This window comes from Kryptolebias marmoratus, linkage group LG12, assembly GCF_001649575.2.
Source record: "Kryptolebias marmoratus isolate JLee-2015 linkage group LG12, ASM164957v2, whole genome shotgun sequence".
NCBI lineage: Eukaryota > Metazoa > Chordata > Actinopteri > Cyprinodontiformes > Rivulidae > Kryptolebias > Kryptolebias marmoratus.
The window spans coordinates 5855806-5869040 of record NC_051441.1 but is presented as its reverse complement, the minus strand read 5'-3'; the positions used below and the strand labels follow the sequence as shown (position 1 = coordinate 5869040).

The 13235-nt window shown below is 42.1% G+C and overlaps 1 protein-coding gene across 1 annotated transcript in view; it reads right to left on the bottom strand.

Annotated features, from left to right (window-relative positions):
* Positions 1-13235, bottom strand: part of plekhh3 (pleckstrin homology, MyTH4 and FERM domain containing H3) — a 31832-nt gene that overhangs the window by 3928 nt on the left and 14669 nt on the right. Inside the window, exons 4-12 of the mRNA XM_017433548.3 lie at positions 10886-11068; positions 9514-9671; positions 6555-6678; positions 5616-5913; positions 2910-3117; positions 2574-2701; positions 1827-1947; positions 936-1424; positions 667-858 (exon numbers count right to left, since the gene is read on the bottom strand). Of these exons, the coding sequence (XP_017289037.1) occupies positions 667-858; positions 936-1424; positions 1827-1947; positions 2574-2701; positions 2910-3117; positions 5616-5913; positions 6555-6678; positions 9514-9671; positions 10886-11068 (1901 nt within the window). The remainder of the gene's footprint in view (positions 1-666; positions 859-935; positions 1425-1826; positions 1948-2573; positions 2702-2909; positions 3118-5615; positions 5914-6554; positions 6679-9513; positions 9672-10885; positions 11069-13235) is intronic.

The following is a 13235-nucleotide window of genomic DNA, read 5'->3' as shown; positions in this document are numbered from 1 at the left end:
TAATATTGTTTCATCCTCAACTCCGAGGCTAACGATAATCAAATCTGCTTTCTTTTCCCATGCCCAGCAGCCTAAATACCTTCCTATTAATGTCAGAGCTAAAGTTCATAAATGTCTTTCTGAGCTGAACTCCAATTTGCCTGTGAGTCCAATAAATAAATAAAAGCCACTTTTGTGCCTCATGAGAGATCACAGAGGGATTTTTTGTTCCGTGTGGGAAGATGCAAGGAAATCGGTCCAGTGAAAGGCAAGATTTGTTCTCAAGAGAGTGGGGAGAGGGGGGGGTGTCTGTCTGGAAGAACATCCACTTTTCTGAGAAATGTTTAGCCTAATATTTTAATTTAACCGCAGCAATAAAACTCACCCGCACGCCATTTAATACCAGGAAGTTAAACTTGTGGTGGTTAGCACTGGTTGGAGAGAAGAGGCAGGTTGTGTGCTGTCTTGTACTGTGTTTTTTTAAGGTCAGTTAAAGAACTGGAAGGAAGGGGGTGGTTATCGTAAGCAGACAGTGCGTGTCTTTTATGCTGCAGAACACAGCTGGATAATGTGACTTCTTGGCCCTGCTCTGGCTATGGTGAAAGGTTAATTCTGAGCTCACTGAAGAAAAAAAAAAGCTTCAATGCACTTTGTTTTTGGCAAATCTAGCATGTGAGCCTTATTTACCTTGGTGGTTTCAAAGATCAGATCCCGATCCCCAGCTGTGATCCTGAAGGTGTTGCTATCAGACACGCCGTAAGAGCAGATCTGGCCATAAGGGAAAGACTCCAACGCTTCTGATTCTCCCTGCTTGTACAGAGAAACGGACGTAGCAGCTACGCCCAACCACAGCTTCTGTGAAAAGTTCCCTGTTGAGCTCTGCAGGCAGAAAGAGGCAATCAAATGTTAGAGAAGGCCAAGAGAGCAACTGTAAAACGTGAGCTCACCAAACTCACAATGTAAAAGTCCACTTCGTAAAGAGTGCATCCAAAGCCTGACCACTGGCGTGCGATTGTGAGGTAGGCAGCCATACTGTCCCTGCGGCTATAACCAGCTAAATCTCTCCACCGCTCCAAGATGGAAGACATGACAGCTGCTGATTCCTCCTTCAGCCGACTCCGCAGCCGCTTGTCGTGCTCCACCTTCTGTTTGTGTGCTGCTGCAGCTGTGTGGCTCCACAGGGTCCCTGCCAGGAGGCCGGTGGGGAAGCGCTGCGTCGCGGGACAGCCCTGAGCCGCCACCTGACAAGGTGGGACGGCCTGCGGGGCCGAAAGAGACAGAAGAACTCGGGTTTCAAGCATGTGACCAGGGAACAACTCATCCAGAGGTGGACAGGGGGCGTGAGTGCTGAAATCTCCCATCAGGGACTGAAGCCTCAGGGCAGCTAGAGCCTGCAGGTCCTCCTCGCAGGCCGGCAGCTGACCACGCACCACTATCTCATGGCACTGCGGCACAACGTCAAAAGAGACGAAAGAAATAAGAAGGTAGTATTTGTTGCTAATAACCTCAGGCCTGCTATCAATCATTTCTGCTCCACCCTGTTTTATTTTGTCTCATAAATCTTTTATAAGAGTCTTCAGGAAAAGTGTTTTTAATGAAGCCAGTCCTGGCTGCCTTTTGGCCCTGCTGCGCTCCAGCCAACGCTCTTAGTCAAACTTTTTTCTTTTAAACAGAGCATTCTATTGCAGTTACAGCATGTTAGATTACCGACTGTGATTGCAGATCATTCAGTAAAAATCATAAAGAATTCCAGTGAAATGGTTTCCCACTTTCAACACTTTATCGGTCATTCATAATTTAACAACAGAGAACATTGTCCATGAAAGATCTGCATTATGATTCATTACCTGCTCAAAGAGGAATAAATACTCGATGCTGTCCACTGATATACTGTCGGCGTCCATCAGGCAGTAGAGTTTGAAACACAGTTTCCACTGGGATTTAGACTCTGACTCTTTGGTGGTGAGGCTGCAAAAAGAAACAAGAGCAGTTAGGACTACTAGTAATCCTAACGGTTAGTAATCTAACAGCTAATGGTAATTCTATCATGCAGTATTTTGATGACACCGATGTCTACCCTGTTATAAAAAATAAAGGTCTGGTGTTCCTTGAAGGAATGCATATTGCCCCTCGCCGTTCACATCAAACCTTGAAAATAACATTAATCAAGTTTGTGCTCAGAGTCGATGTTGAAGATGACTCTCAGCTGCTACCACATCAAAACTTAGTTCAATATCTATAAAAACCGACTTAGCCATTTTTGTATTGGTTCGTGTTGATGAGCTGTGGCAGCCATCTTGAACTAAATTGACTCCAAACGTTAATCAGTTGTAGATGTATATCCAATGATTAGATCCTAAAAGTTTAATTAAAATACATCCAGTGACTCGTGAGATATTTTGCTAACAGAAATAGCTACAAGCACATTAGATTTTAGCAAAATATCTATGAAACTGACTGAATTATAACCATTTTTTGTTTTTAATGTCAAGTAAAGACAAGATAAATGCACATTCTGCCACTGCTTAGTGGTCTGACTGCTTCATGCGTTCTGCTCTTTTACAGAAAAAAAACTGCAAGTCATTTTTAAAAACCTGGTGAGGATGTCTGCAATCAGAGCGCTCCCTGGGACCGGCTGCTCCCACAGTGCATTCTGTTCATACAGTGCAAATGTGTTTCTACTGTCCCCAAGGCCAAGCTTCTCCTGCATCCTTCGGACCACCTGATGAGGGGAAGCAGAAAATGTTTTTTCAGTTTTCATGAGTCAAATCATGGAGAGCCAGAATCTCAATTTTCATGATTGTCAGGGATTTTTTTTTAGTGCCACATCAGACTAGAAGATGAAGTTTCAAACAAGAGCATGGGGGACAAAGTGAAAAGCCTGAGAAAAGTAGAGTTTCCAAGGGGAATACAGATAAATGCTCCCAGACCTCATTGGCAGTGGTGTGTGAGTTGATGTAGAGCTGGCAGGATCCAGGGCCTGGATAGTGAATCGTGCACAGCATCTCCTGTCGATTCATCAGCATCTGGATCTCCTCCCAGGATGGCACACACTCCCGACATTTTGTCTTCTCCAAAGCCTCGCTGATGAATGATGCATAGTTATCCATCTCAGATTCGGGACTTTGGCTCTGGATCCTGTAGGAAGCAGGAAGAGTTTAAGTGTTTGTGCCTGTGAAAGTAAAAAGTGTCCGATTTAAACTAAATCTTCAACATGTAAAAGGAGGGAGATTGTTTATGTTAATGATGCTTAATGTGACTCATAATCTATGGAGTGTTAAGATGTGTCTGTGGACTTTTGTCATTCTTTTTATTTTTGTTTTGTTAAACAGTAGCTGTTAGGGACTTCAAAGACACAACGCTCCTGAATGGTAAACAAAAAAAACAATCTGTGAACCAGGGCAACCTTCCAGATCGTCCCAGTGGAGTGCCTAGGAGTGGTGGAAGGTGCTTGTGTGTCTGTTTGTTTATGAGAACAAACAGCAGCAGGCGACACGCTGCAACTGGAGCCACAAGTCTGACTAATAGTGACAGTTAAAAGGTGTGAAATACAGCGTGACAGATTCCGTGTAAACAGCTAGAGACATTTTCTACGAAAATGCTGAGTGCTCGGTTACTTTATTAATATTTATCGATGAAGCTGAAACTGATTCGCTAAAGTTGAACAGGCAGAGAAGGCTTTAAATGAGCAAAACGGTGATTAAAAGCTAAAATTAGCAAAATTTAGATAAATTCTAAAAGAAGCAAAACCCTAGCTGAAAGCTAAAAATTCGCAAGATGGTAGTTAAAAGTTGAGAAAAGCATAAAAAAAAGAGTGACCTGAAGTAAATCTCAAAGAGAACAATGTTTTTGAAAGACCTGAACAGACCTCAACGTGTTTTCAAGGGGAAAAACGTTTGTTAATAAAGATAAATAAATCAAAAAGTGTATAAAAAAGTTACAAATACTAGAAGTCTCAGCACACGATTCCCAGTAGAGCCGAATGTTTTGATATGAAAAAGTAAAAATACCACACAGTATGCAGAAGTAGTTTGATTGCAAAAAACGCACAGAGAATACTACAAACAGCAAAACAATCTTGTAAATGCTGACTCGGCATTTATGCAAATATTGATCTCAAAATGCAAAATCATCAAAGACACAAACTGCCACAGAGAAACCCACTTATTTACTTTAGTGTGCTGCTATCTCATAACTAAATGGCCACAGGGTGGAATTTGTGCTCCTGAAACCTAATCAGGAATGTTCCACTGAGTCTCTGTGATCCTTCCCATCCTCTCCTCTCCTCTCTTCGCCCTTTCTGTTGTTTCCTGCTTTCTTGCCCCCCCCCTCCCCTCTCCTTTTGCTCTGCTTTCTTTCTCCTGGCCTATTCTCCCTGACAGCAGACATTCCCCGGGGGTTTCTCAGGGCACTGGAGGGGAGTGAAAGGAGGAGTGCTTTTGGGCCCACTGCCAGGCTCCAGTCCTAGCTCTGCCCAGCTGCAGTCTCAGCGCTGATCCGCTGAGAGAGAGAGTGCGTGAGAGCGACAGCAAGACGTATCAAAACACAGAGCCAGCCAATTCCACAGTGTTATTATGAATTACCATTGCATGCAACTGTTCCATTAGCTAGAGGCCAATTCCCAGTGCAGAAATATAGATAGAAAACTGTAGCGGTTTGATGGCATGGTGTTAGAAAGTCTAGAGCAGGAGATCAGCACTGCTAACAACTTAGATTAGTCTGCTTGACAGAGGGGCTAATTCAGACCTGCAAATCCAGCCCACAAACTCTGGATCTGTCTGGGGGAGCATGTTAACAATGTAAAGGCATATCTCGCTCCTATATCTAAACCGGTAGTTAGGAAAACTGGCGCCTGTTTATTGTCCAGTGTCTAGACTCCTCTGCCTGCTACTTACTCACCACTACTGGTTCACCTTCACCTCCCAGCTAAACCTGTTCTCAACTCCAGGCTCCTCCCAGTCACCAATAACCGACTACAGGTCTGAAGGCATTTTAACTCACACCCATGTAAAATCGCTTTTAAGAGGAAAATAAATAAAGGACCTCGAGATATTAATGCTGACTGACAACTGCAGTTTATTACCTCAGCACGGTCAACACTGGTGGGCATGCTGTAGTGTTTTCCACCTGTCCTTCACAGGTCAAGTTTCCTTAAATGGATGAGTCAGAACCAGGAAAAAACCCCTGAAATATTCATGTTTTCCTCGTTTTCATTAAAGGTCTAGCATCCTTGAAGGAATGGATATTGCCCACTACCTTTCATGCCAGAGTTTTAGACTAAGATGTGATAATTAGTTTGAGAAATGACAGACCTGACAGATTTTGGTCAAACCTTGAAAATAACATTGTGTGCATTATTGTTATATTTTCCATAACCCGTTAGTTCTTGGCGTATGTGTTGTGAATGATTGCCAGCTACTACAACACCATTTTTTAGCAAAATATCTGTAAAACTCATTGAGCTATATGCATTTTTGTGTTAGTTAAAGTTGATTAACTGTGGCAGCCATCTTGAATTAAGTTCACTCCAAAAGTTAATCAGTTGTAAAGGTGGATACAATAACTGCTTGAGCTTGAATTATTTTTGCATTTGAGCTAAACCAACCCAACCCAACCCTCCTGCTGGTGCGTCTCACCTCTTGAGGTGGAATCGCAGGTATTTAAGCACATTGGGCCCAGGCAGAAAGGAGCAGCTCATACAAGTGAGGAGCTGCCAGTAACGGAGATGTGCAGCGGTATACGGGGAAGGCGTGTAGCTGGTCTGCTTCACTAGCTGACAGTAGACCTCGTCGCGTAGAGACCGCAGGTCCAGGCAGGTCTGCAGCACGCCCTGGATGATGGGAACCGGCTCCAGCGCCGACTCCAGCTGCTGCAGGCAGTTAAAGAGCTTCACGGCCTCCTCGCGCACCGAGCCATACCCCTTCCCATTGTGATCTGAAAACACGAGAAGCAGCAGAGCGGCAGTTATAGTCTGATTATGTTTCCTAATAAAACAGAATGTCTTTGTACCTTTATAAAAGTTAGCACTTTCCAGATATCTTGCAGGATATCTGAAAGTTAATACTATTTGGACACAATGTTCTAGAAAAACATTTATTACTCACTGCCAAGGGACAAAGATGGATGATAATGTCTGTGTGAAAATATGTGTTCATGTGTCTATTACCAAAAAATGTCATGAACCAGTGTACAAATTTAATAGAACTTACAGAATGTAATTACTGAGTGAACATCTACAACTGATCAACTTTTGGAGTCAATCCAATTCAAGATGGCTGCCACAGCTAACTGACATCGGCAAACTCAGTGGCTATAATTCAGTCAGTTTGGTAGTAGCTGAGACTCATTCACAACACATACTCTGAGTGGGACAATTTTGCATGAAATTGCACGTAAAATTATTGGTAAGGTTTGACCAAAATGGCTAAAACTCCATTGTTTCTCAATATAAGATGATCTTTGTCTAAAACTCTGGCATGAAAGGCAGTGGGCAAATATGCAATCCTTTAAGCAATATTACCATAAGCGTTAAGTATAACTCTACATTCAGAGGTTGTGATCATGTAAGTACTTACATGTGTGCTCCAGACTGCCATAAGGGAAAGGCAGCAGAGGAGCATACAGGGGGCCCTGGGTGTACTTGAGGATGGGGTTGTGCTGGTAAATATGTTCCACTACCTCAGGATTAAACTTATTCTCCTGTGAACACAAGTAAGGAAATTAACTGTTATGATTACATCAATAAACTGTTCAAAACAATATTCTGTTTTCATTTGCATTTCTGAACTCAGCGGGAGGGTACAGTCTGAGACTGTGATTGTGTGCATATGTTTGTTTCAGTTGATTGAGGTCGGTTCGACCAAGGTCACAATTCAGCTCTGGCAACTTTCAAAGCAACAGGAAGGTCAAGTGATGACCCAGCAAAGCACGCTTGCACGACTGACATGTTATACTTCATCCTCTGGTGTCAATGAGTTTTCTGTGCGTGCGTTTCTGTCTTTCAAAGCCCGTGTGGATTGATGCCTTCTAGCGCTACAGATGGCTTCCATGCTACTGCCCTCAAGCACCTGTTGCTCATTAGTAATGTTGCGCCTGCTCTGGCTCTCTCCTGACTCTGCAACTCTTCCAGTCCCGCTACCCCCTCCATCTCACTGCAAGACAAGGCAGCGTTTCTCATCCTTAGTGTGGCGAAGTTAACATTCTTCTGTTTGAACTTTGGGAAGGAGATCCTGCTCTGCTGACAGCCTCAGTGGGACAGAGCATCACAACAGTACAGATGTTGTTCTTTCGGTTGCTCCCTTCTGCAGGGGTTGCCACAGAGAGCAAACTCGCATGAACAAAAAATTTGGCAATGGTCTTACGCCAGATGCCCTTTCTGCTGCAACCTGGGCTCAAACCTGCAGCCTCAGGGCTGTAAGACTACCACAGCCCTCATCACAATAGTACAGATGACAATCAGAAAAGTGGGGAAAATATGATTGGGCGAATGCTGATTCAGCATTCACATTATTGTTTTCCTGTTTGTTTTTTTGTGTAAGATATTTGAAATCTAACTACTTCTGCATACTTTGTGCTATTTTAGCCATTCATATCTCAAAACATCTATCTCATTCAGGAGATGGGTGCTCTGACCTTTGGTTTTTATAACTTATATACTTTTTAATATATTTAACTTTATATGCAAATATCTTTCCCACAGAAATACATTGAGATCTTTTCATTTACTTCAAAAACATTGTTCTCTTTGAAATCTCTTTCATCATACTTGCTATATTTTTGTCTTCTTTTGCTACTTTTAGTTTTTAGCCAGGATTTTGCTACTTTTAGCTTGTGTTTTGCTCTTTTTGGCTTTTAGCTAGTGTTCTGCTTCTTTTAGCTGGTACCGTGCTACATTTAATTAGTGTTCTTTTAGCTTTAACAACTCAGTTTTAGCTTTTTTAGCAAAGTTCAGAAATGTCATTCTACTCAGCACTCATTCAGTTTCTCTGTTTCTGTTTTACCAAATGTTATCTAAGATCAAACTTGTATGTGATGCCAAGACCAAAGCTGATTCCTACTTTCCTTAATCAAACTAATCTCTAAATGGTTTGTGTGAATGCCATTTTATAAACATTACTCTGACTGACAATTTTGCATTATAGAAGGTTATTTATCCAGAATTCTGTAGTTATTTGGAATCCCAAACAGCAGTAGGAGTATCTTGGATGTAGCCTGGGGTGCTTCCACCAGAAATATATATATTTTTCTGCTGGAATAAGCATGTAATGCAAAACTGAATATGGTGTAAAAGTTTATAAAATAGCACTCACGTGAACTGCTTTGACATTTTTGAAAATGGTTCCTTCTTAAAATAGCTACAATCAGTCATAGGAAAACACCTAAAACATCCTCCTTCACCGCCAGTAGTTTTTCACGTGATGACAACCAAACCAACAAAGTGTCAAAGAAAACCACAACATCGTTTCCTTTGTCACCTCACAAAAAATTCAAAACCAAACAGATCTGAACAGATTGTCTGGCTCGACCATTTAGTGTTTTGTGCTTTAACATGTTTATTTTTGACCATGTTGCTTTTCCTAATACTATTTGTCAAATAGAGGAAGTCAAAGTTCTTCTAATATGCTTTAGTTTTCCTTTTTCCCCTACGTACAGCATCCCTTTTCTCTCCTTAATGTCTGTACCTGGAACATGATGCTATAAAGATAAGCAGCTGGTCCGTCCATAATAATATGCCTCTGTTCATTCTCTCTTTGATTTGTACAGCAGCAGTTCTGCTCCTTGCTTATATGAAAAGACTGCCTTTGTTTGAAGTTAAAGGAGACTTAAATTCACAGGAGGTTGTTTGAAAGACTGAGAAGTTTTCAGATGGAAAACTCCAAGAAATGAATGAAAAGCACTTTAAAAAGAGGCCAAGCTTGTTCCTTAAAAAATATAAACTTGGCCCCTTCTGGCAAAGCAGACAGCAGTATACGAAGGCAAGCAGATTAAGCACTTTCTCTGAGATTAGAGAGTCTCGTTGAGAGATTACTGAAACAGGAGGCCAGGCAAAGGTCTGCTTATCTGGTCCTAATGCTTCTTGCCAAGCCCTCGTCCACCTCTTTTGCCAAAAAATGCCCCTTTTTTTCACCCAAGGGGTGGATAGAAGCAAGACCACTCCTCTGTCTGCTCAATAAGATTTCAGCACTCCATGTTCTCTTTTGTTCTAAAAATACAGCTATCACTTATAAAACATCCTTTCTGCACATGGGAAGTGTAAGGAAGAGGCATATCTCCAAAGTCCTCAAATCCATTTTCTGAGCAATAAATAACTGGAAATACCTTTATCTTAAAACCAGCCCCCCCTCTGTTTTTACATTCTGTCTCAGTATGATGACATAAATGAGCTCATTCAAAAGAGAAACTTTGGACTCCCGGTCCAGTGTGGTCGTGTGGTTTCCATGGCAACACAACGGAGTGAGTAATGCGCAGTTTGTGTTATCATAGGTAGTTTAGCGGCAACCGTGCGTATGTTTGTGTGCTTTTTGAGCGGCCCACCTCGATGTCTCGAATCAATAGCTGCGTTGGCGTTTCCACGGGGGATTTGGTATCAATGATTTTCTGGATGGCACAAGCCCAGTGCACAGCTTCATTGAAGTGCTTGGTGTACAGCCTGTAGCAGTGTTTCCGTCCATAAACCGTAATGCTCCAGTAACCTGAAAGGAAAAAGTGTCACTTTTCAAAACGCACCTGATCTTCCAGGGTATTTTAAGTAAATAGTAAGAGAGCTGCACGGGACACTCCACATGTCGACCTCAACTCCCTCTTCCTCCGACTTCCTCTCTCAGTTTCACTTAGGATCAAAGGTCAAGATCGAGCAGAACCTCAGGCCACACCAAAACCAAACAAGAGCAGCTATTCTGCAGCTCCTCTCACAATAAAACTGTAAGAAAAGCATGCTTCCTCCTTGCAGAGAGGAAGTATTAGATATACCCCAGACAGCCCTGCTGGATCTGCAGCAGCACGGCTGTTATCAGACTTTCCTGCTACGTGACTTGGCAGCATACCGCTCTTTGTTTAAATTCTCTGTGAAGGCCAAATCCAAAATTATGAGTTGTTTTTTTTTTTTTAAATCAGTTTAAAAAGTTTGAATTTATAGATATTCTCCAATGCTTGTTTTGTCATTTTTTATTTTTATTATTTGATATCTTTAGATTACCACTGATGTAGTGGATCAATGATGTCCTGAATTCAACCCATTTTAGGGAACTAGTATTTGTTAGCAACAACCAGAAAATGCATAGAGGAAGTTAAGATTTAATGTCAAATTTCTCGATGAGGGAACATAAATCTATTCCGCAGTGAAACAGACAATGAAACTTGTGACAAAGTTTCTGCTGAAGGCAAACTTCTGTCCAGAAAACCCCCTATGTATGCTGAGTTTGTAAGAACTCTCTGTTCACTGAATAATTTGGACATTTTAACTAGTTTGATTAAGTCAATGAGGAATAATCTCTTCACTAATGAAGGGGCAGACAGACTTTTGAGGGCAACGGGTTTTAAAAGAGTAAAATGGATTAGCTTATCTTTTCTTCTTGAATCTTTAACTCTTTGTTTCATTTATCTGAAAAATGAAGGCCTATTATTGAGAAAAGAAGAATCTAGCCCACTCGTAAGTCATGTTTTTGAACAACTGGGACTTCCCAAACGTACTCAGAACTGTTGCACACACGAGAGGGAGAAGTGAACCAAAGGACATCACTTACCCACCAAAGATTCCAGGAAAAAAAAAAACTTCTGGGATTTTCTTGTTAAACATGTATGGGTTAAAGCAGGTCTAGCTAAATTTTTACATAAATTACCCGGAAAGTGCTCTTGACTGTGTCTGTTACATTTTAGCAGAATATGTCCATATGTTTGTCTTGCTCACCTGTCTCCTTGAACGTCTGCTTGTCTGGCCAAATGACAGAGCAGAGGCTCGTAAGAACAAGTGTGCCCAGTCTGCGAGCGCCTTTCTCTGGTCCGGTGTAGTAGTCGAGAGAATCCTGGCTCAGCACAAACCAGTACCGACGGTGCTTTATCCAGCTGCCTCGCACCTCCCGCAACAGCCAGCCTTTCAATAGAAGACACGCCAGCATCACTCGATAAGTCAGGTTCAACATCAAGTAACACATGGCAGTACAGCAGCAACAATTAGTCAGAAAATTGACATTGCATTTTGGATGATTGGTTATCTACTGTTTGTACAAAATTAAGAATTTCTCTTGAACTATGTGTGCAGGAGGAGGGTAAAACATGGAGCTACTTAACCAAAGCTGCCATGCCACGTCTTTTTTGAGAAAAATCCTCAAGGCGTGCAATTCTCCACAAAGTCTGTTGAAGTTTCTGCGTGTAACTACCTTGTTGGGGTAAATGCTAGGGGGATAAAAATACAGCAAGCTAATAGCATAGCCATTAAGTGCTGCATGCTGCCAACGTTAATTACCACGTTTGAGGTTAACAGAGTGAGAAAATGGGGGGGGGCAGTTACTGGAGCAGAGTTACTGAAGTTTGACAGAGAGAAACAGTGGCCATTGTGGCTGGAAGGGCTCCACAATGCAATACTGTTGTGCTCTAAAGTTCTGAGAGTTTGGTGAGACTGCATCAACACAGATCCACTGTTTTTTCCCCTCTCCGTTATGCATGCACATTATTATCCCTTGTGGCCAAAGGCAAAAGGCGGCTGATAAAGTTTTTTCCCCCTTGTGTGTTCGTTTATCTTGAGCATTAGCAAAATATCTTGTGAACCACTGGACACATTTTAGTTAAACTCTCAGAAAGTAATCATTGGATTTACTTCTGGTTTTAACCCCATTTGAGATGACCACAACAGCTAAACAGCCTTATCAAACACAAAAATGCATTTCTTAAAGGAATGCTAGGCCTTTAATTCAGTGTAAGTGTTTAATCTTAGAGCAGAGAAAGTAGTTCTATCCAAGTACTTCCTGCAGACAAACAGAAGAGTCATACTAGAGGTAGCTGGGGGTGGTGGTCAGAGTTTATACAGGGACCTGATGGTGAGGGTGAAGAGGTTTGCTGCAGACCACCTGGAGTAGCTCCAGGTCCCGATTAGACTGGCAGTCTAACAAATGCAGGGTGACTGTATGTGGGTCCATATGGCTTGTGTACGCCTGCTTTGGGAGGAGTTTTAAAAGGAACAACTAGAAAAATATACCTTCAGCCTCCAACCCTGTGAAAACTGTAATGACGCCACAACAGCATCACAACTTCCTCTGTGGTTAGCAAGCTGCAGGCCACCTGTAAGTCAAGCGCTCGTTTCACCAACATCTTTTTTCCTCCTGCTCTCACTCTCTTCCTATTTGCTTTCATCTGCCCAATTTCTCCTTTAGCCCTTCTTTTTAACCTTACCCCAGTGTGGTTTTCCCAGGCAGTACAAAGATCCCACTGCTTTGCTGTTGCTCAAAAATAAATATAAAGAGAAAAAGAAAGGACTAAAGGCTAGGTCTCTCAGCTTTAACCTGCCATAAAGCGTCCAATATATCCCAGAGTAAAAACCCAGAAGGTACTTTACACCACATCACAAGGGATTAGCATCAAAACTTGATGTGAAAAAGATTAATAAAAATCCCGAGTTTTGTAGGGCTGCTCACAGACTGGATGTGGGGCAGTTGAGGCAGACTTCTCTGGGAGAGAAGACCGACACAAGGGCATGTTTGCCATCCTGATGCCTCTGACACAGACAGAGGATGTCTTACAGATGCTGCTCTTTTTGACATCTTTAAGCAGTGTGATAAGAAACAGCAAAGAAGAGCCTGAAAGAGCAGAAAAGTCCAAAGACCCCCTATGCACCTCTCTCATGATCTTCCATCTGGATCCCATCTCTGTAGCCTGCTAATGTTTCCCCTGAGGGCCACGGCTCGCCCTTAATTTGTTTCATTTGTGACCCTTGACCCTCCAGTGCCCTGCCCCCTCAAACATGGACTGAGAAAACAATCTCTTTCTGTGCATTTTTTTTTTACTCCTGCTATCCTTTGAATAGCTATCCTCTGTTTTTCTTCCATGTACATCACATTGCACAACGTTAAATTAAAAACATTAGCAATAAAGTACATTTTACTTTAAGTTCAATTTACTCATAAATTCATGAAATCGTTTGAGAGGGAGATTAGTTGCACTAGCTTTTTGGCATTTCATCAGAACTCAAACAGGAATTTTCCCATAATGAAAACATTCAGGCAGTTTCAGAAGTAAAAGTTACGGTGGAGGTCTTAAGTTTCACA